Consider the following 23,503-nt stretch of genomic DNA (forward strand, 5'->3'; position numbering starts at 1 on the left):
TGCCTACTTCCATTAGCACTGGGCCTGAAAGGGGGATAACTAACCATCACCAAACTTCTCCCCATAAACCATATGACATGGTCTCTGTATTAGCTGCTTTCTATTGCTCTAACAAAATACCCAAGAATGGATACTTTATAAAGAGATGAGGTTTATTTAGCACCGAATCTAACATTTGGCAGCCCCTGAGACTGATCTTTGGTGAGAGTGATCACAACATGGTGAATGGCATCATGGTGGGAAGACATGCAAGGGGTCGAGACTGAATGGCCAGCAACTGGGGAGGATGAGTCTTGTTCTTTTTATGACACCCCCTCTCATAGGAACTAACAGGGACCCATGAGAAATTCATTACTCCCTTCCGAGGGCCTCATCCCCAGTGGCCAAATTACCTCCCACTAGGCCCCACCTCTTGCAGATTCTACCCCCTCAACAGTGCCGCACCCAGGACCTAGCCTCCAGCCTATGAACCTTTGGTGGATAATCTACATCCATCCTCACAAGCTCCAACAAAGCCACATTGTAAGAGCAGGATGTCCCTTTCCAGCAGTGTGTATGTGAGGCCAAGGGAAGGTTGATATCAGTGGGCACAGGAAGCAGCCAGAGCCCCCATTCCGGAACTCTCTGATGTCACACTTGTAGTCATGGTACTCTGGGTGCCAAGCCAGGAGAAGGAGCGGTTGGCTCTCATTTGTTTGAGAGCAGGCATCGCAGCAGCATGACTGTACCAAACGATTTATTGTCCCCACCCCGACCCCCAGCCAGATCCTGGCTATTCTCAAGCCTCTGGGCTTGTTTCACTGTAGCAGCCCTGGTGTCTCTAAGTGCTGTCTTCTTTACGTTTCCGTGAGTCTCTGGGCCAGCTGTCGGGTCTCACCAAGAGACAGAAGGGAAATAGACAGTGAGAGTGTAGAGGCAGGGAGATGGAGGGAAGCCAGGAGGGGAAGGAGGATATTTAGTGGGAAGCACAGAGATGTGGGGAGCCTGAGGCTTTTGGGGACTGTGGGAGGCTGGTAATGCTGGTGACATTTGGTGGAGGGAATGGGGTCTGTCTCTAGCCTGGATATTCAGATCTGTCCTTAAGGTGTATGGGTCTGACCTCAGGTGAGTCGGGCCTCATGGGGGCTCTGAGTTGCCCCCGACTAGGACTGAGTCTGGCTCTGATTTCAGAGGCCGAGCACTGGCACAAGATGGAGAGTGGGCCTACCCAGTGGTCTCCGGACTTCTCTGCCTCCTGAGTTTATACAGCCTCATTGGCATGAACTTTTCGGACCCAGGAATTTTGCACAGAGGTAAGGCCTCGGACTCCTGGGAGTGGGAGGTGGCACCCCAAGGCTGGTGCCTACAGGTACAGGGGTCATTTGTAAAGGGCTGACCCCACCTGTGGCCTCAGGATCCCTTCTTACCCTGTTATTATTACTTGGGCCCTGGCACTTCATTTCCCAAACCACTGAAGTGTGAAAAACAGAATCCTGGAGGTTTTCCAGTTGCTTTAGAAGGGAGGACGGGGCAAGAGAGGCAGCAGGCTGTTCCAACCACACAGTTCCCCCTTCCTCCTTCCCATTTCACACTCGACTCCAAGCACTGATCACTATTCCACAGGGGGAGCTCCATGTGAAGCTCCTGTGCTGGACAGCCCTTCTCTATGACTGCTGCCCATCTGAGTGGTCAGCTTGTTCAATAGGGACCGGGGTTCCCCTGCCCTCCTCCTCCCCACCTTCTTGATGCCCAGTGATGCTATGGGGCTGCCCCGAGCATCAGAGTGATACAAGGGCCTCCTCCAATGCCCACACCTCTCCCCCTGCCAGGCGCCTTCGAGCAGTACCCTGAGACTGTATATATGGCACGAGTGAATGGCAGGTTGTACCACATGCCGTGGTGTCCCACGTGCTGTTTTCACCGCCCGCCCCGAACCTTCCACTGCAAAAGGTGTAACATCTGTGTGGAGGTGAGTGCTCCTCCTCCCTGTCCACTCACCAACCTATCTCCGTGCACCTGGCCAGGACCAGGAACCTCACATCATGAGTGGGCCAGGTGGGGGTATCAGACCATGTTCCCAGAGTGCTTCAAGTGGCTGTCAGCCACTGTTGGTCACTTATATATGTCATCACCTCTGTGTCTGTACCTGTCCAGGGAGGCTGGCCTTGCTTGCACAGGTGCTGACATACAACGGGCATCCCATCTGTGTGGAACCTGGTGGAGTCAGGGGGAGGAAAGGCAGTGACTGTGCCCTCCCCTGGCTTGCTGATACTAGATCCCCAGCCCTTCAGGCTGACTGCTGCCCTGTCCTGGGGATCTTTTCCCGTCTTGGTCTGGGTGTCCCAGTTGGAGGGTTTCCTGGGTTCTGAGTGCATTTCTCTGATGTGCCCACCCTGCTGGGTTTCACAAGTGCAGACAGCCAGTAGTGGAAGGGCATTTTTTCATCCTTTTCCAGTACTTGAGGAAATGGAGGCTCAGAGTTTTCATGTCCTGGTCCACGTGACACCAGGCAGGTCTTGTCTCTAAAGAGCTCACTCAGGACAGGTGACCTGATGAGCCATGGGGTCCTAACTGTGCTCTCAGCATGGAAATGCCAGGTTCTACCTGAGATGGGAACCCTTATGTAAGGTCAAGAGCAGGCGGCCTAGAGGGCTGCATTAGGGGAGGCCCCAGGATTAGGGGGGTGATGGAGGCCATTCCAGAAGGACCCTCTGACCTGCCTCCTCTCCCCTAGGAGTTCGACCACCATTGCAGGTGGGTGAATAACTGCGTGGGGCACCGAAACATCCGGCTCTACCTGCTACTCCTCGTGTCCCTGTGCCTCTATCTGGGTACCATGCTGGCCACCTGCGTTGTTTTCATCTTACGCAGGAGGAACATGGCGTTTTTGGACAAAATCATGACGTATCCACACAGTCCCAAGGGCCCACTCTGGGAAGAGCTGGTGTGGTGGGGAGGGAGGGGCAAACAGCCCAGTAGGGTCAGGGTGACAGGGGAGGGGCTGATGTGGGCGGGGCTAGAGGGAGAAGTCACTTGGCAGGACCTGTGAGGGACAGGTGGAAGGCCAGTGGAGTCAGGGACATGGGCAGGATAGGATGCCTGTGGAGTTAAGAATCTAGGGGCCCACAGAGTAGGGTAATGAAAGTTGAAAAGGGACAGGTGGGAGGACAGTGTGGTGGAGGGAGGTTTCCCTTGGTTGTACTGGACTAACTGTCCAGTCCAGGGAGGGAGAGCCATGAGCGGTGCTACCTGGGGCAGGAGGGAGCGAAGGAGGGAGCAGTGGGGTCGAAAGTGGGGCCAGGGAGGAGCTCTTCCGTGGCTTCCCTTCTTAGCCTGTGCACAGCATCCTAGTGGCTGTACCCGCTGGGGCCCTCCTGGTCCCGCTCATCCTGCAATTGTTCATCAAGGCAGTGGCGGTGGGCACTGCCAGGCGACCCTATGAGGAGAAGGTAAGTGGTGAGTGCGTGTGCCCTTGGCTGTGTGGAGGCATCTTGCACCTCTTCAATTAGACACTTTGTGCGCTTTCTCCACTGCCCTTGGCCTTGAGGATGCCTCATGAGTCCTTCCAGACCCACCTCTGAAGATGCAGCTCAGATATTTCTATACCCTGGAGCTTGGGTCCATTCTGCCTCCTGGGTGCATTGCACTGAAAGCCTACTGTGTGCTGGGTGTGCTAGGTGGTGGTTATTTGAGGGATGGGTGTAGGGGTGAGTAAGTACATCATGCACTAGTGTTGATAAGCAACCTGCCATCAGAATAACACCCGGAGACACCAGGAACACTCTGAGCAAGGGGTCAGTCCTGAGTGGTGTAGCCGACCGGAAGAGACTGGGAGTTTGGCGAAGCCCACGCTGTAGAGGAGAACATGCCACTCTCTGTGTCCTAGGTGTGCTTTTGGAGAGGCAGACAGGAGGGCATTGACTGTGAGAGGTACAATTTTGTAGAAAGGCACAGAAACCTGAAAGTAGGGTGTTAACAGAATGATGAAGAAATGGATCCTAGTTCAAGCACAAGGTGACATGGGCAATGAGGTTTACCCCATGGGGGTCAAGATTAGAAAGGCTCAGAAAGCCAAGCATGGAATTTTGATTGGAAGAACTGGAAACCTGGGAGCCATGAAAAACTTTGTGAAAATGTCATTCATTGAGGGGTAATTAGAAACAGTAAATTCACCCTTTTTCATCTATAGTTAGGGATTTTGACAAATGACATTGTGTACTCTCCATCAAGATCAAGGTTAACCAGTTTCACTACCCCAGAAAATCCTTTCATCTCTTGTTGTCATTTTCTCTCCCTGAGTCCTTGTGGTTTTTCTCTTTCTGGAATCATGCATAAATGGTGTTGTGGGCTTTCTAGTCTGGCTTCATTCACTGAGCAGGATGCATTTGAGATTCATCTATGTAGTTGCTCACATCAGTAGTTTATTGTCTTTTGTTTCTGTGTAGTATTGTATTTCCCTAGAGACTATTTGTACATTCACCAATGGAAGGATTTTTACTTTGCATCTAGGTTTTGGCAGAATTTTTGTTTTGTTTTTGTACCAGGGATTGAACCCAGAAGTGCTTAACCACTGAGCAACAATCCCAGCCTCACCCACCCCCACCCCCAGCACCCTTATGTTTTCTTTTTGAAAAATTTTAAAAATTTTGAGAAAGGGTCTTACTAAGTTGCTTAAGGCCTTCCTAAGTTACTGAGGCTTTGAACTTGTCACCCACTTGCCTTAGCCTCCCAAGCCATTAAAGTCATGGGGAACTGTGCCCAGCCAGTTTCAGGCAGTTATAAATAAAGCTGCTACAACAACCATTGGTGCATAGACATGTGGACATAAGTTTTCATTTCTGTTGGGTAAATTGTTAAGGGTGGCATTGCTGAGTCATAAGATAAACATATGGGACGTTTTAGAAAACAACTCTACTGTTTCTATTTTGTTCCAGCAACGAATGAGAATTCCAGTTGCTCCACATCCTCACTAGCATTTGACACTGTCATTGATCACTATTCTTTTTTGTTTTCAAATTGTAGCCTGTCTAATAAATGAGTAGTGGTATATCACTAGGGCTCCACTCTGTATTTTCCTAATGACTAATGATGTTGAGCATATTTTTGTGTCTTATAAGCCATTGGTATATTGATGGTGAAGTGTTTGCTCCAAACTTTTGCCCATTTAAAAAAAAACTGTGTTATTTTTTCATTGAGTTTTAGGAGTACTGTATACTGGATTCAGATCTATGTGTTGCAAATCTTTTCTTGCAATTCATGGCTTGACAATTCATTTTCTTCATCGCATCTTGCAAAGAGCAAGAATCCTTACTGTTGATGTTTTTCCAGACCCGAGGATCGAACCAGGGGTGCTTGACCACTGAGCTTCTTCCCCAGCATTCATTGTTGTTCACTCTGAATGGGACCTCATGTCCTGTGGAGCAGTTTCATTGCTTTCTTCCCCATCTGTATCTTTCTTGCTTTTTCTTTGAGCATCCACTAGGAATCATAGGAGTGGGCATCTTTGCCCTGGGATTCCTTTAGTATGGCAATCACTTGACTAAAGGCTCTTTCAGGAAGATTGGTGAGCAGCATCAGTGGGGGAGGGGAAGCTGCAGACGGAGATAGCAGAACAGAGGAGCCTGTCTGCTCATCACCTCTCATCCTTTTAGTCACCACCCCACCACTGCCATATTTGGTTCCCTCCCAGCGGTGACTCCTGTGCTTGGCCCTTATTCCTCAGCCCTGTGGTCTGCCTGTCTTCTCCTCTCTTTATCTTCTAGTATCATCATTGAGTTTGCCTGGCAGCCTGTTCCCTTCCTCCATCCTGTGGTTTTTCCAGCCCTAGGTCAGGCCATAGTCCATTGCTCTTCCTTCTCTGCTCAGGGTGAGGCCTTCCAAGTCCAAGATCCCCAAGTCTCAAGGGACCTAAATGTCTTCTGCATTCTAAGATTCACCAGACAGGGCTCCTTTCTATTAATGGCAGCACTAATTTCAGGCACTGATCCCATGCTCCAACTTTCACTCCCACCATTCTCCATTCCCTGACTGCAACTCCTTCTAGACTCACTTGCTTGGTGGTTGGTGGCAAAGACTCTGGTGAAGACCACATAAGTTCAAATCGCAGCTCTAGAACTGAGCATCAGGGAGACCTGGGGTATGCTACTCAGCCCCTGGTCACTCAATTTCTCTATCTGTAAAACAGGGAATTGTGGGTTAATTCATGTAAACCTCATAGAACAGTGGCTGGTACCAGAGAGTACCATGTGTGCTGCTGTTACATCACTACCATTCCTTCCCATGGTCATCTACACATGTTTGTGCTCAGCTTAAATGTCACACAAATCTCAGCCTTAACATCCCAGGCCTCCACTCCACCTGTTGTACCTTCTGGGCCTTATTTCCTGAAAGAGTTGACCTTGTTCACTAGCTCCCCCTTCACTTTCTGGCCCAAGTCTGCCCAGCCCTTGCTGTCAGGATGATGCTCTCATTAATGGCCAAATTCAGCAGACATCTTCAGACTACTCTTTCTGGTCTAGTCACAGCCTCTAAAACCAGAAGTCGCTGTCTCAGCACTTAACTCTCTGGGCTTCTCCTCTGCATTTACCTGGGTGGTGTGAGATGGGTTGCCTACATGGTTCCCATGATACTCTCTCTCTGCTCTTCCCTTTCCACTCCCCTTGGTGCATAGGGCCTCAGGTTGCAACAGCTGCCCTCACCCACTGAAAGTAGGTTGGCCATGCTGTTTGCAGGGTGCTTTCCATCCCCAGTGCAGTGATTGGGCTTTGTTTCTTTGCTACTCAGTATTAAACCCAGGGGCACTTTACCACTGAGCTACATTCCCAGTCCCTGCTACTTTTTATTATGAATCAGAGTCTCACTAAGTAGCTGAGGCTGGTCTCAAACCTGCCTTAGTTTCCCAAGTCACTGGGATTACAGGTGTGTGCCACCATGCCTGGTTGGACAGAAGCATTTTTGATGCCCTGAAATATTTCTGATGGGGGTGCATCTCAGTGGTAGAGTGTATGCTTAGCATATGCAAGGTTCTGAATTCTTCAATCCCCAGCACACAGAGAAAAGACATCTGAATCAATGAGTGAACCATCAAACAGAAGGTCCAACATTTGGGGATAGAAGGAAAGAGGAAAGGAACAGAGAGAAGAATGGTGCCCTGACCCCACAAGATAAGGGGAAGAAGGAGAGGCAGCAGGAAGTTGGGCAGAAGATGGGGCAAGAAGTAGATGCCCCTGGATTTTGGTCCTGTGGAGTGTGAGGGTGTTTGAGACACACAATTGGAGCAGGAGCCCCAAGAGTGGAGCCAGTGAGAAAGGCTGGTCTGGGTGCCTCAGAGCTGTTGGATTCCAGTTGTGTGTGATAGGGTTCCATGTGGGGGGAGGATGGTATTCACATTTACTGCTCAGTTCTTAGGAACTTACTATCATTCCTTAAACATTTTCTATACTTTATGTACGATCAATATTTTCTACACATGATATATATCTAATCAAATATTCTTTCTCAAAGTTTAAAGATTCTGTAATTTTTTAATGGTCTGCAATTAATTAATTGATTTCTTCTGGTACTAGGGATTGAACCCACAGGTGCTTTACCACCAAAGCTGCATCCCTAATCCTTGCTCTATTTTGTTTTGAGATAGGGTGTCACTAAATTGTTGAGGGCCTTGCTAAGTTGTTGAGGCTGGCCTTGAACTTGTGATCCTCCAGCCTCAAAATCCCAATTCCCTGGGGTTACAGGTGTGTGCCACTGTACCTGGTGGTATACTCATTTCTTATGTGCTGTGAACACCTTAAAGGAGGCAGAACCTCATAGAGGACATTGATTCGAGTTGCTTTTTGGACATATTCCAGAGCTGTTCTGATGTGGAATCGTCTTTCCTTTGGCGGAGGAGAGTGTTGAAGATGAAAGTCTTCATGTGTAGGCCATTGGAGACTTGGGGTGGATAGAGGTGCTGCTGGGCCACTTTCCACTATAACAGAGTATTTTCTACCTAAAGCTCATGAAGTTGGGGTGAAACTCAACCTGTTCTGGAAGGAGGAGTGGTCAAGGCTGATGGATGGACTCAGGGGAAAGAGAAAGTAGAATAAGGGAGAGGAGAAGCCAGTCAGAGTCCTGGGAAGGACATGACCTTTGAGCTTGACCTTTCCTGCTTTGCGTACTGAAGGTCTTCAGCTCAGATTTTCTTGGAAAATCTGATTTTTGACTAGGGAAATATGTCTGGGCATCCCCTGCTGCCACTGGTCTCCCAGATAGTGAAACTCAATGAAGGTAGATTTTTAGAAAAATCGAGTGGTAAGACAGTCAAGTGGGAGTGGGTTGGTGACAGGATCTTTGGATCAGTTGAGCAGAACAGCAGAAGACAGACCTTAAAAGGTACCTGGAAGGATGAGGTGAGAGGACAGGTGAGGCCAATAGAGACAGAGCAAGGATCCTGCAAAGGGAAGCACTAGGGGTTGAGAGCCCTGAGAAGGCAGGAGAGGTTGGTGCTCGGTCAGCACTGTCTGGGGACAGCTGCTCACAAGTGGGTCCAGGGAGGTCACGCTTCCTGAGAGTCTGGGAAGGCAGGAGGCCCTGGGTCACTCTTGGGCACCCCTGTACCTAGAGCCTGGCCACAGGCCCAGGTTGAGCCCTGGATTGACTGAACAACTTAGCGAGGGTCCCTGGGAGATGGCCGTGCCCAGTCCTGCTGATTCTGAGCTTCTCTTCCCTTCCTCATCTTCCTCCAGTATGACAAGGCATTCAATGTGGGCTGCCGGAGAAATTGTTACATCGCACTCTGTGCACCCTTGGGACCTAAGTAAGTTGGTAAACCAAGGGCTCAAGTGGTGGACCCTGGGGCAGGTGGGGGCGGGGGGTCGATGCTGGGTCTAGTTCCCTGGTCCCTGTCCCCAGCTCCCAGCCTTAACACTCCTGTTCCTTTCCTTTGGGGTTTTCTCCAGGGCACTCTGGGAGTTTCTGGGAATTTCACTCTTCCTTGGTGTTGTAGGTTCTTGCCCCAAGATATGTGCTCCAGGGGAATGGCAGTCTGGATAAGGCGCCTGGGCTCTGTGCTTTCCCAGCTGAGGTTGAGAGTGGTCAGGGAGACCAGGCCAAGGTGGGTAGTGACTCCTTGCATTTGTCCTTTGCTTCCCAGGTACATGTCTGAGGCGGTCTGCATTCAGGTGGACCATGGGACCAACTGGGGGCCATCTGAATACCTTAAAGACCTCCTTTGGCCCAGGTGCGTCACTCAGGCCCCCCCACGGAGTGGCAAGGCTGCACCTGTACAGAAGGTAAGGAGTATCGGGTGTGCTTTGAACCATGGGGGTCTGTGGTTGCACATGTGTTGGAGGAAGCCCCAGATGTCGGGCTGGCCCTGAAGCTGAAGCACTTGGAGCATGAGGAGTGGGATTATGGACCTGGAGGGTGCAGGGTCCAGGTAATAGGGCTTCAGAGCACACCCAGGTGTCCCTGGATAGAGAAAGAGGAAAGACTGAAACACACTTTCTGGTTGGCTTTGTGCCAGTCCTTACTTTTTTGGTCCCAATTTTTCTCATCTATTTATGAGGACTGAGACTAATCTAGTAGTTTATGTTTTAAAGAAAATTCTGTTTCTTTTATATGTGTGTGTGTATGTGTTGTGTATGTGTGCATGTTTGTATGTATGTACATGTATAAATATCAGTTGTAGATGGACACATATATTTATTTTATTTGTTTATTTTTATGTGGTGCCATGGATTGAACCTAGTTCCTCATGCATCCTAGGCAAGCACTCTACCCCAGAGCCACAACCCCAGCACTCCAGATTCTTTATTTATGGAAATTTTTGACATACAATGTGAAACATTTGTGTGGAGCATTAGGTGTACAGTGGGGTGGGTAACCCACAGTGTCCCCCATGGTCTCTTGCAGTAATGTGGTGCCAGCCCTCTCCTTTGTCCTGACTCTAGGCACCAAGGGACTGACTGTGAGTTGTGGGGTGGAGGGTAGGGAGATCCTTCATGTACTGACTCTGTGTTTACCTTCTCATCAGCCCAGTGGTGCATTGGGAGGCTTCCAAGGGAGGCTTGGCCTCCTATTCTCCCTTCACACCCAGCAATGCCAGGACAAGCACCAGGAGTTCATCTCCTGAGCCCCATGTGGGGGTCTCTTGTTCCTGAGCCCTCACTCCCCTGTTGAGAATGCCAAGACCCCCACACCTGTAATATACACATATTTGGTGCTGCTTTCTATGGCAGGTGTGCCTCTGTGTCCTAGGTTCAGGGAAGTGTGGGTGTAGGCTCTGAGGTGCTGGGACAGAGCCCTCCTGGAAGGGAAGATTTTTGCTCTCTGGAGACTCAAGCTCATGAACCAACACTGCCTGACTCTTGGCCGGAAAAGATTTTATATAATAGGAAGGGAACTTGTTTATTATGAGTTTTAATAGGCTATTAGATTAGTCAGAAATTACAAAGTTTCAGTTAAACATGAGTAAGTTTTGGAGATATAATGGTCAATAAGGTTGTTCCAGTTGATTTACTGCACACTTGAAAAGTGATAATACAGTTGGGTACAGGGGTGCCCATCTATAAGCCCAGCTACTCAAGAAACTGAGCCAGGAGGATCACAAGTCAAGGATCAGTAACTTAAAGAGAATTGTGTTCTGTATCAAAAAAAAAAAGTTTTGGGGATGTAGGTCAATGGTAACACACCCCTGAATTCAATCCTCAGATGTGGAAAAGGAAAGAAAAATTGACCATCAGTTTTGTGGGTTTTCTGTTTGTTTGAGGTGGAGTTCCCAATATGTTGGCCAGGCCAGTCTTGAACTTCTGAGGTCAAGCAAACCTCCTATGTCAGTGTGCTGATTCCTGGAAGGCAGGTGTGCACCACTGGACTGGCTAGAAAATGGATTGTAAACTGGGTTTGGTGGCACATGACTAATTCCAGCAACTCAGGAACTCAGGCAGCTTTAGGCCAGCCTCTGCAATTAGCAAGACTGTATCTCAAAATAAGAAGAGCTAGGGATAAAGCCAAGTGGTAGGATGTCCTTGGGCTCAACCCCCCAGTGCTGGGGGAAAGTGTGTGTATACACACACACACACACACACACACACACACATAGATATAAAAATACACACACACACACACACACACACACACATATATATTTCATTATATAGGAGGATTAGGAGATTTTAGATTTCTGGTTTGGGGCTAGTATGAATAAGCATGAAGACTCATGTCCTTGAGCATGCTAGGCAAGAGCTCTACCATTGAGCCACACCAGAGACCTTACATTTAAATTTGGGTTATTTTCTCACTGTTAGTTATTAGAGTACCCCACTTTTATCTCTTTTTTTTCCATTTTTTGGGGTATGAGGTGGGGCTTCCTCTGATGCTCAGACTGGTCTCAAATTTGTGGGCTGCAGTGACTCTCCTGCTCCTGATTTCTGAGCAGGGGGGATTACAGGTGCCTGCCACCACACTTGGCTGTACAATCTCATGTTGATAAGACATTTTACATGGGATAGGAATCCCAGAATAAAAAAGAGCAATTTAAGATGACTGGGCATAGTGACGTCTGCCTATCATCCCAGTAGCTCAGGAGGCTGAGGCAGAAGGATCATAATTTTGAGACCAGCCTGGGCAGTTTTAGCAAGACCCTATCTCAAAGTAAAAAGGGGTGGGAACATAGGTCAGTGGTATAATGCTCCTGGCTTCAATACCTAGTACTTCCAAAAACAAATTAAAGAATAAAAACACTATGGCTGAGGATGTGGCAAACTGTGCTTGCCCAGCAGGCATGAATCCCTGGGTTAGAGCCTTAGCACTAGATAAAAATAAATAAAATAAAGGTATTGTGTCCTTCTACTACTAATATTTTTATTAAAAATAAACATGAAAGCTGGGCTTTGTAGCACATGCCTGTATTTCCAGCTACTCTGCAGACTGATACAAAAAGATCACTTGAGTCCATGAGTTTGAGATATGTCTAGGGAAAATGGTGAGACCGTGAATCCCGAATAATAATAGTAATGATAATCATCATAATAATAACTTGTGAAGCCAAGCACGTTGGTTGGTTCACCCTTGTAATCCCAGAGACTCCAGGTAGTGGTAGGATGATCACAGGTTTGATGCAGGTGTTGGGGTCTTAACAAGACTCTTGTCCCAAATTTGCAAAAGGGTAGAGGGACTGGGGATGAAGCTCAGTGTTAAAGCACCCCTGGATGCAGTCCCCAGTCCAGCAGATGGGGGAGGAAAAAAGCCAATTTGACTCCATAACATTAAGACCTTGGGACTACAGGTAACTTGTGGTAATGTTTAGCAGGTGCTTACCCGCTTGATGCCCTGGGTTTAATCCCAAATACCAAACAGCAAAAAAAAAAAAAAAAAAAAAAAAAAGTAAAAAACCTTTATGTGTATATCCCAAATCACAAATGAATATCATACTTTTTCACATACATACATTTTGACTCAGAAATGGAATGTTTAGCATGTGTGTCCTTGGGGAACCAGAGAACAGCACATATTATGGGTTTTGTCCCATTATTTAGCTAGCAAAATGTATTAAAAATCAACTCAAATATCATTATTAGTAAATTGGTTAAAAATATGGCATGACCATGTAATGTACTAAAGGATTATTTGAAATGAACTTAGGGGAAAAAATTTGTAATGTTTTCCTGGGTTCAGTGGAGCATGATTGTAATCCCAGCAGCTTGTGAGACTGATTCAGGAGGTTTGCAAGTTCAAAGCCAGACTCAGCAACTAAGCGAGGAACTAAGCAATTTACTGAGACCCTGTCTCAAAAAAATAAAAAGGCTGAGGGTATGGCTGAGTGGTTGAGTGCCCCTGAATCGAATCCCTGGTACTCCTCCTGCTCCCCACCAAAAAAGATCTGAAACAGTAATCACTGTTTAAAGTGGGTTCTTGGTTTCAAATCCCTACATTTGTATTTCCTGAATTGCTGAGGTTGGAATGGGCATGCTGTCCTGGGTTCTCTGTCTAAGCCTAGAGAAGAACCAGACATAAGAAAGGATCCTTCTTTCTGTCTGCTGTCTCCTGACTTTTGCTCCTTTTTAATTAGGAGCTACTCTGCTGGGTGATGAACAAGGGGAAATACAGGTTTGACAGTTCTGTCCCTTTCCCCAAACAAACCCAGCACTCCATTTTATTCCTCTGTTTGGATCTTTTCCTGTTGATTTACAAAATAAATATGGAAAAGTAGAGTATTAGAAAATGAGACCATTTAGATATTAGTCATATCTAAAATTATGTGTATGGGTTTGTTTTATGTATGTTGATGTTTATCTCTGAAAATGGATAGTATTAGAGCATCAAACCACAACTCATGTCTGAATTTCTCTTTGTTAGGACATGGCAGAGCAGGGGGCTCAGTTGCCACAAACCTTCAGGGTCCTCAAAGGAAAGCCAACGGAGCATCCTCTAGCTGTGCGGGGTGTCAACAAGTATTATAACGCCAGCACCTTGAAGAAGAAAAATGTCAGATTTCCTCCTACTGGTGAGACCTCAGACAGTGGTAAAAGACTGAATCCCATGGAAACTTGTGAAGCGCTGATAGATAAAAAGATCATTTCTGGAAAAATAAAAGGCTACACTTTTTTGTTCCTATTTCTCCTACATAGATACTCTTTTTGTCAACTGTCTGGATGTCTCTTGAACATCATCTGGAGATTGAGGATTTCATTGATCTCATAATTTTGTTAGAAATGGAATTGGATCTGTTAGATAGTTTTCCATATTTCTTATACATTATAATTCAACATTTTAGTGGGATTCACACTTGTTCCATGTTGTTACATTTACTTGGGTTTTTTTTCCTCCTCACGGGTTTAAATGATTTTTAGTTGAGAAGGAAAGATTGTGGATTTCTAGACGTGTTTATGCTAGACATATGATTATTGTCAGTGGCCTAGAAGAAATTTTTGCTATATAAATGCATAGACCTTGAAATAAAAAGTATTTTCTATTCAAGAATTATAAAAATAAACATCTTACCTCAAAAAATGTATTCTTCAGAATTAGAATCTAAGTGGGTAAGAATTAAAATATACTGGATTTTTAAAAACAGTTTGTGTAAGACAGCATGAGAAGGAAGTCCACTTGGTGCAGTTGGTTGACTGATCCCTGGTATGTCTTTGGAGATTTAGTTAGACTCCCCTTCTCCTCGCTGGTTCTCCTGCTTTCTCTTCTTTGCACTGAACTTTAAAAGATGCAACATCCTTTCTCCCATTTCTCTCTGTGCAGATTTTGCCAATTACAACCCCAAGATATATAATTTTTATTTAATATGTTTTCCATCTCTAAAGTCATTATATATTTTTTAAAAATAATCTAAGTATGCAAAAATCATATGTGGTTGGATTAATTGTATTTAATATGTTTACATCATCACAGAGATAAAGGCTACGTTCAAAAAAGAAATAGACTTCTTTGCAAGTAATACTGATCTTGACTTTTTCTATAAATAACTTACCTGGTATCCTTAGGAAAAGCTCTTACTTTTACCTAGAACTTCTGAGTCAACTAGTAAGTTGCATTTTACAAAGAAACAAACCATGTCAAAAAGAATTCTTTTCCCAGTTGCCATGTTTGGTGGCTTTATATCCCCTTGCTCCTTGATACTCAAGAATATTTGTCATATCACCTTTACTGTTTAAGACAGTAACTTAAACAAGGAATATTTTATTTTAATACAGCTTGGGTGTGTATGGTTTTCATTACACTTTGGTGGGGGCAGGGTACGGGGATTGAACCCAGGGGACCTCAACCCCTGAATCACATCTCCAGCTCTATTTTGTATGTTATGTAGAGGCAGGGTCACATTGACTCTCTAAGCACCTAGCTAAATTGCTGAGGCTGGCTTTGAACTCAAGATCCTCCTGTCTTTGCCACTTAGGCCGATTGGATTACAGGCATGGAAATACCAGGCCAGGGCTCCATTACATTTTAATAAACTGATTGAACTATAATTTACATACTATGAAATCCAATCATTTGAAAGATCAATTCAGGTTTTACAAAATGTATTTTTAAGGTTTCTTTAAGATTATAGAGTTAGTAGCTGAGTCTTTAAATTATTATTTATGTTACTATTACTCTCATATATCTAGAGAAGTAATTCTACTTAAAATGAAATCAATTATAACACATTTCACTTGGTCCTCTTTTATATTATTTTTCTTTTTGTCATAGAAAAGTTTTCTCTGGTGAATTGTTAACATTCCTTTCCTTTTGGTTTTCAGAGAAGGATTGCTTCCCTTCTGGAACACCTGCAGTAAGTTGATGATGTGTTTCTTATAGTTCTTGCTCTAATTGAGGTTACCAAAAGAGATCTGTTTTTTTTTTCTTTTTTTAATTTCTAAAATAAGAGGTAGGGCTGGGATTGTGGCTCAGTGGTGGTGCACTCCTCTGACATGCATGAGGCACTAGATTCAATTCTCAGTACCACATACAAATAAATAAAATTAAAGGTTCATCAACAACTTCAAAAGTTGTTTAAAAAATAAAATAAGAGGGAAAGAAATATTTAATGTTTCTAAATAGCACTCCAGAATATTTATCATATATGTTTATTTACTTTAACATATTTTGGAAAATCACCTTTACTTTTTAATTGAATATATTAGAACCAGTGAGGTTTAATCATTTAAAAATTAGCTCTGGAAAAAAGAACTTCTTAAAGTTTGTTTAAAATAAAGAGACCTGTTCACATTTTAATCTTTGACTGTTCCTGGCTTGTCTTCCTTTGCTCCTGAACACAGCTGAACACCAAGGGGCCGGAAACATCAGCAATAGTAATGGAGGAAGGTGATGGTGATGGAGAGGTGCAACCTTTCACTGCCCCAGAAAATGGGCATACAAGACCAGTGAGTGACTAATGACCTGGTGTGCACATGTGTGCATGTGTGTTCGAGAAACAGCTGTTTGCATTTGACTTTCAGAGATAATTTCAAAAAGCCTTCATGTTTAAAATATTTTACTCTGAGAAGATTAATTTAAGATTAAATTAAAGTTTTACCTAAAGAGTCCACATCAAAAACCACTTTTTTGAAAAATAAAAATCGATGGCTTCTTTAAAAGTTAGAATACTTAACTCACTGGGTTTTTTTCTTTCCATGTTTTGTCCCATTTTCCAGAGAGATCATCTATTGCTCTGTTTGTTCTTTGTTTCATAATGTGGGTAACTCTTCTACCTAAAGCTTATATCTTTCCTTTTCCCATCTTATGTACTTTATTTCTCAGTTTGACATTTCTCTCACTGCCTTGATGGCATTCTAAAGACTGTTGAGAGTGAAATTCCTCCCCAGCTGAGGAGAATTTCAACAGTAAAGAGTTCAGATGGAGCCAGGGAGAGAAGTACTAAGGGGGCTGGACTGTGATGTGGTGGATCCAAGGACCGCCATTGGATTCCCATCTCATGACAGATGGCTATGTTTTCTATATTCCTCACAACTGGCTCTTTGAAGTAAAAGGGAGGGTAGGCATTATGTTTCAGTAAAATGTTTTGAGACTGGATTAATGATAGATTATTTTAGTGGAAACTACCACAGTGAAACATAAAGATGGAAATGAAAACACTTTTATATGCAATAGCATCAGTGAGCTGTGAGACAGTTTCAAGGGTTTTCATGATGTGTAATGAAGTTCTGATAGAAAAAAACAACCCATAAATCTATCTCCCAAAAGCTAATAATAGCTTCCTCAAATACAGGAAAGTCAAAACTACCTCTACCTACCTGAATAAATAAATGTCTTGTGTCTTATAAAAGTATCTTTAAAAGATAAAACCATTTCACTAAAAATAATAACAATGAAGACAGGACATATGCATATAAAATGACAGTAAGAGCTTTCAGGCCAAGAACAACAACCCTAAGATTTTTGTCCTGTGTGACATGGGGTGTCACGTGATGGTGCAGTGTAATCATTCAAAGATGCAAACATTCAATAATAAGAGGGAGTCTTACCTAATCAATAAGCACCTTAAGGCCTGGGTTTAATCCCAAACACCAAACACCAAAAAAAAAAAATTTGTTTAAAAATCCCTTTATATATCTATCCCAAATCACAAATGAATATGTTTCTTTCACCTACATATGTTTTGACCCAGAAATGTAATTTTTAGCATGTGTGTCCTAGGGAAAACATAGAACAGCATAGAATATGGATTGTGTCCCATTATTTTGATAGCAAAATGTAGCAAAAAGTCAACTCAAATATCATTAGTAGTAAATTAATTAAAAATATGGCATGACCATTTTATGTACTACTAGATTATTTCAAATGAATTTAAGGGAAAAAAAAACTAATGTATTGCTGGGTTCATTGGAGCATGAGTGTAATCGAAGAAGCTAGTGATGCTGACTTAGGAGGTTTGCAAGTTCAAAGCCAGACTCAGCAACTAAGCGAGGAATTAAGCAATTTAGTGAGACCCCTGTCTCAAAAAATAAAAAGGCTGAGGGTATGGCTGAGTGGTTGAGTGCCCCCTGAATTGAATCCCTTGTACTCCTCCTCCTCCCTGCCTAAAAAGATCTGAAACAGTAAACACTGTATATAGTTGGTTCTTGGTTTCAAATACCTACATTTGTATTCCTTGAAGTGCTGAAGTTGGAATGGGCCTGCTGCCCTGTATTCTCTATCTGTGTAAAGCCTAGAGCAGAACCAGACATAACCAAGCATCCTTCTTCCCTGTTTGCTGTCCCCTGACTGATGCTCTTGGCTTAAGTCTTTTCAATTAGGAGCTACTGTGGTGGCTGAGGAACAAGAGGAAATACAGGTTTGACATTTCTGTCCCTCTCCCCAAACAAACCCAGCACTCCATTCCCATTCCTCTGTTGGATATTTCCTGTTGATTTGCAAAATAAATATGGAAAAGTAGAGTATTAGAAAATGAGACCATTTAGATATTAGTCAAATATAAAATTATGTGTATGGGTTTGTTTTATGTATGTTGATGTTTATCTCTGAAAATTGATAGTATTAGAGCATCAAACCACAACTCATGTCTGAATTTCTCTTTGTTAGGACATGGCAGAGCAGGGGACTCAGTTGCCACAAACCTTCAGGGCCCTCAAAGGAAGGCCAACGGAGCATCCTCTAGCTGTGCGGGGTGTCAAGAAATATTATAATGCCAGCACCTTGAAGAAGAAAAATCTCAGATTTCCTCCTACTGGTGAGACCTCAGACAGTGGTAAAAGACTGAATCCCATGGAAATTTGTGAAGCACTGATAGATAAAAAGATCATTTCTGGAAAAATAAAAGGCTTAACTGTATTGTTCCTACTTTCTCCTACATAGATACTGCTTTTTATCAACTCTTCATATGGCTCTTGAACATCATCTGGAGATTGAGGATTTCATTGATCTCATAATTTTGTTAGAAATGGAATTGGATCTGTTACATTTTCCCCCATATTTCTTATACATTATAATTCAACATGGTAGTGGGATTCACACTTGTTCCATGTTGTTACATTTACTTGGGTTTTTTTTTTTTTTTCCTCCTCACGGGTTTAAATGATTTTTAGTTGAGAAGGATAAATTGTGGATTTCTAGACATGTTTATGCTAGACATATGATTATTTCAGTGGCCTAGAAGGAATTTTTGCTTTATAAATGCATAGACCTTGAAATAAAAATATTTTCTATTCAAAAATTACATGCAAATCCATAAAAATAAATACCTTACCTCAAAGGACTTATTCCTCAGTATTAGAATCTAAGTGGGTAAGAGTTGAAGTATACTGGATTTTTAACAACAGTTTCAATAAGGCAGCATCGAAATGAATTCCACGTGGTGTAGTTGGTTGTGTGATCCCTGGAATGTCTTTGGAGATTTAGTTAGACTCTCCTTCCCCATGCTGGTTCTCCTGTTTTCTCTTCTTTGCACTGTACATTAAAAGATGCAAAATCATTTGTCCCATTTCTCTCTGGGTAGATTTTGCCCATTACAACCCCAAGATATATAATTTTTATTTAATATGTTTTCCATCTCTAAAGTCATTTATATAGTTTTTAAAAATAATCTTAGTATGCAAAATTCATATGTGGTTGGATTAATTGTATTTAATATGTTTACATCATCACAGAGATAAAGGCTATGTTCAAAAACACAGTAGACTTCTTTGCAAGTAATACTGATCTTGACTTTTTCTATAAATAACTTACCTTGTATCCTTAGGAAAAGCTCTTACTTTTACCTAGAACTTCTGAGTCAACTAGTAAGTTGCATTTTACAAAGAAACAAACCATGTCAAAAAGAATTCTTTTCCCAGTTGCCATGTTTGGTGGCTTTATATCCCCTTGCTCCTTGATACTCAAGAATATTTGTCATATCACCTTTACTGCTTAAGAAAGTATCTTAAACAAGGAATGTTTTATTTTAATATAGCTTGGGTGTGTATGGTTTTCATTACACTTTGGTGGGGGCAGGGTACCGGGGATTGAACCCAGGGGCACTCAACCCCTGAACCACATCTCCAGCTCTATTTTGTATGTTATGTAGAGGCTGGGTTGCATTGAGTTTCTAAGAACTAGCTTAATTGCCAAGGCTGGCTTTGAACACAAGATCCTCCTGTCTCTGCCTCTTGAGCCCCTTGCATTATAGGCTTGGAATTACCAGGCCGGGACTCCATTACATTTTAATAAGTTGATTGAAGTGTAATTTACATACCATGAAATCCAGTCATTTGAAGGATCAATTCAGAATTTTCAAAATGTATTTTTAAGGTTGCACTAAAATTGAAGAGTTAGTAGCTGAGTCTTATATAAATTTTATTTTTAAGTTACTATTACTATCATATTTCTAGAGAAGTAATTCTACTTAAAATGAAATCGATTTTAACACATTTCACATGCTCCTCTTTTATATTATTTTTCTTTTTGTCATAGAATAGTTTTCTGTGGTAAATTGTTAACATTCCTTTCCCTTTAATTTTCAGAGACGGATTGCTTACCTTCTGGAACACCAGCAGTAAGTTGATGATGTATTTCTTATAGTTCTTGCTCTGATTAAGGTTACCAAAATATATCTGTATTTCATTTTTTTAATTTCTAAAATAAGAGGTAGGGCTGGGGTTGTGGTTCAGTGGTAGTGTGCTTGCCTGGCGTGCATGAGGCACTGGGTTCGATTCTCAGCACCACATACAAATAAATAAAAGAAGGGTTCATCAACAACTTAAAAAATGTTTACAAAAATAAAATAAGAGGTAAAGAAATATTTAATGTTTCTAAATAGCACTCCAGAATATTTGTCATAATGTTTATTTACTTTTCCATATTTCAGAAAATCATCTTTAATTTTAATTGAATATATTGTAACCCGTGAGGTTTAATCATTTAAAAATTAGCTATGGAAAAAATAACTTGTTAAAGTTTGTTTAATAAAAGGAGACCTGGTCACGTTTTAATCTTTGTGTTTTCCTGGCTTGTCTTCCTTTGCTCCTGAACACAGCTGAACACCAAGGGGCCGGAAACATTAGCAATAATAATGGAGGAAGATGATGGTGATGGAGAAGTGCAGCCTTTCACTGTCCCATGACATGGCCATACAAGACCAGTGAGTGACTAATGCCCTGGTGTGCACTTCTGTGCATGTGTGTTCGAAAAACAGCTATTTGTATTTGATGTTCAGAGATAATTTCAAAAAGCCTTCATGTTTAAAATGTTTTACTATGAGTAGATTAATTTAAGATTATATTAAAGTTTTTACCTAAAGAGTACTCATCAAAAACCACTTTTTTGAAAAATAAAAATCAATGGCTTCTTTAAAAGTTAGAATACTTAACTCACTGGTTTTTTCTTTCCATGTTTTGTCCCCTTTCCAGAGAGATCATCCATTACTTCGTTTTTTTTCTGTTTCATAATGTGGGTAACTCTTCTACCTAAAACCAATATCTTTCCTCTTCCCCAGATTACATACTCTATTTCTCCTTTTGACATATCTGTCAAAGCCTTGATGGCATTCTAAAGACAATTGAGAGTGAAATTCCTCACCAGCTGAGGAGAATTTCAACAATAATGAGCTCAGATAGAGCCAGGGAGAGAAGTACTAAGGGGGCTGGACTGTGATGTGGTGGCTCCAAGGAGCACCATTGGATTCCCATCTCATGACAGATGGCTGTGTTTTTTATATTGCTTTCAACTGGCTCTTTGAAGTGAAAGGGAGGGTAGGCATTTTATTTGTGTAAAATGTTTTGAGACTGGATTAATGATAGATTATTGTATTGGAAACTACCACAGTGAAACATAAAGATAGAAATGAAAACAACTTTTAAATGCAATAGCATCAGTGAGCTGTGAGACAGTTTCAAGGGTTTTTTATGATGTGTAATGAAGTTCTGAAAGAAAAAAATCAACATAGAAATCTATCGCCCAATGCTAAATAAAAGCTTCCTCAAATACAGTAAAGTCAAAAGTACTTCTAGGTACCTGAATAAATAAATATTTGTCTCTTATAAAAGTATCTTTCAAAGATAAAACCATTTAACTAAAAATAATAACAGTGGAGGCAGGAGATATGCATACATAAAATGACAATAAGAGTATCGGGGCCAAGAACAACCACCCTAGAATCTCTTCCTGTGTGACATGGTGTGTCATGTAATGGTGGAGTGTGATCATTGAAAGATACAAACATTCAATAATAAGATGGAGTCTTACCTAATCACTAAGGAAAGAAAGAATAAAAAAGTGAAAAATGAGAAATGGAGCAACAGGAATGCTCCTGCATTGCTAGTGGGAGGCTCCACTCCAGGAGAGGGTTATTTCAGTTTCCCACAAAATGAAACATGACCTTACCACCTAACCCAGCAATTTGTTTCCAGGTATTTACCCCCATGCATTGAGATGTGTCCACACAAAAACCTGTGCAAAATTTTTATAGCATCTTTGTTCATATTTGCTAAATCTGGAACGAGATGTGTTTCAAAAAGTGAATGTGAGGACTGTGTGGAGCTCAGTGATAGAGCACCTGCCTAGCTTCTGAGGCCCTGGATTCCATCCCCAGCACCACAATATAAACAAAAGAAATCCAATGTATGTGCTACATCCATACAACAGAATAGGATTCATGGATAAAAACTGAGATATCATAACACCAAAAGGCATGAAAGAATTTTATTTATTTATGACAGGAAAATAACTTGGATTATTGACTACATGCCTATGGCATGGGCATATTATTCTCTGAAAGATCTTTTAAAGCATAGTGCTTAGTGTTGCCCTTCCATCTAAAGAGGCTAGATGCTCTCCAATTACAAGTGTAGAGTGTGGGCTAGAAGTGTTCATCCATGCTAGGGCAGTGTCTAACATGAATGTTTAGGACATCTCAAATATGAGGAGTTTTAAAAAATCATTGATTGCAGGGATTCAGGGGTGTGAAGAGGATGAGTAGTAGGTTTTTAGGGCAGTGAATTTATTCAGTATGATATTATAATGGTAGATACACAGGACAATATTCATTTTTGAAATCCCATAGAATTATATAATCCAATACAAAGAGTGAACTCTAATGTCTAAAGTGTCAGCTTTGGATTAATAGAAGTACATCTGTATTTGTTCATTTGAGGTAGAGTGCTTGCCCGGCATGCACGAGCGCCATGGTTCAAGCCCCAGCACCTCCAAAAAACAACAAAAGTGTATTAATATATACATATGTATCCACAATAGGTATCATTGTAGTAAGTATACTGCACTGTAATGCAAGATATCAATAAGAAAATGAGGGGCCAACATGGGAACATTTCATGTCACAGGCAACTCAGCGAGGGTCTCTATTGTTTGCTCACTTCTTATAACTAAAATTTGTACTAAAAGAATCCATTAATTAGAAATAATTTCACTTCTAGAAACTTAAACAATTAAAAACAACTGTTTTCCAAACAGCTTATAAAAGTTATGGTTGTGACTAAGAGAGGTTTGTGGCAGGTATTAAAATACTTGTTGTTTAAGTCAATTGTATTCATAAGTACTCTTCAGGCCTTAGTTGAAAGAACATAAAAATTTTTGCTTCTAAATTATGCACTTTTTGTTTCCTCTCTTTGGCAGCACCCACTCCCGAACATGGCTAAAGGGCTCACAAGTTAACTCCTCACATCTTGGCAGCCAAGGAGGTTCTCCAGAAAAAACTATGACTGGCATCCTACTCTTTTAATGTTCTGGAAAGGAAAATGTTAAAAATTTTAATAATTAAAGGGTTCATTGTTTTAAAGGACTGGTACCATTAAATTCGCCATTTTAGCCCTGTTAAGTGGACAACTCAGAGGCATTAATTACACTCACAATATTGTACAAACTTCTGTTTCCAGCACACTTTTGTCCCTCCAAACAGAAGCTCTGCCACCATGTGAGTAAGAACTCCCATTCCTCCTCCTCCACCCCTGGCTGCCACCATTCTTTTTTCTTTTCTTTTATTTGTTCTAATTAGTTATACATGGTAGTACAAGGCACTTTGACACATCATACACAAATGGAGTATAGCTTCTCATGTTTCTGGTTGTACATGATGTAGAATCACATCAGTCATGTGGTCACACATGCA

The 23,503-nt window shown here is 42.3% G+C and overlaps 1 protein-coding gene across 1 annotated transcript; it reads left to right on the plus strand.

The window, feature by feature from the left end:
- Positions 1–1,150: 1,150 nt before the first annotated feature.
- LOC144376360 (palmitoyltransferase ZDHHC19-like) lies at positions 1,151–23,164 on the plus strand. The gene is made up of 13 exons (XM_078043872.1): positions 1,151–1,292; positions 1,809–1,948; positions 2,714–2,883; positions 3,323–3,428; positions 8,703–8,773; positions 9,110–9,248; positions 13,315–13,462; positions 15,207–15,238; positions 15,726–15,830; positions 17,989–18,136; positions 19,905–19,936; positions 20,417–20,521; positions 23,011–23,164. The coding sequence occupies exons 1-12, from the start codon at positions 1,259–1,261 to the stop codon at positions 20,501–20,503; spliced, it is 1,212 nt and encodes a 403-aa protein (XP_077899998.1). The 5' UTR covers positions 1,151–1,258; the 3' UTR covers positions 20,504–20,521; positions 23,011–23,164.
- Positions 23,165–23,503: the final 339 nt, after the last annotated feature.

Source organism: Ictidomys tridecemlineatus, chromosome 3, assembly GCF_052094955.1.
Source record: "Ictidomys tridecemlineatus isolate mIctTri1 chromosome 3, mIctTri1.hap1, whole genome shotgun sequence".
Taxonomy (NCBI): domain Eukaryota; kingdom Metazoa; phylum Chordata; class Mammalia; order Rodentia; family Sciuridae; genus Ictidomys; species Ictidomys tridecemlineatus.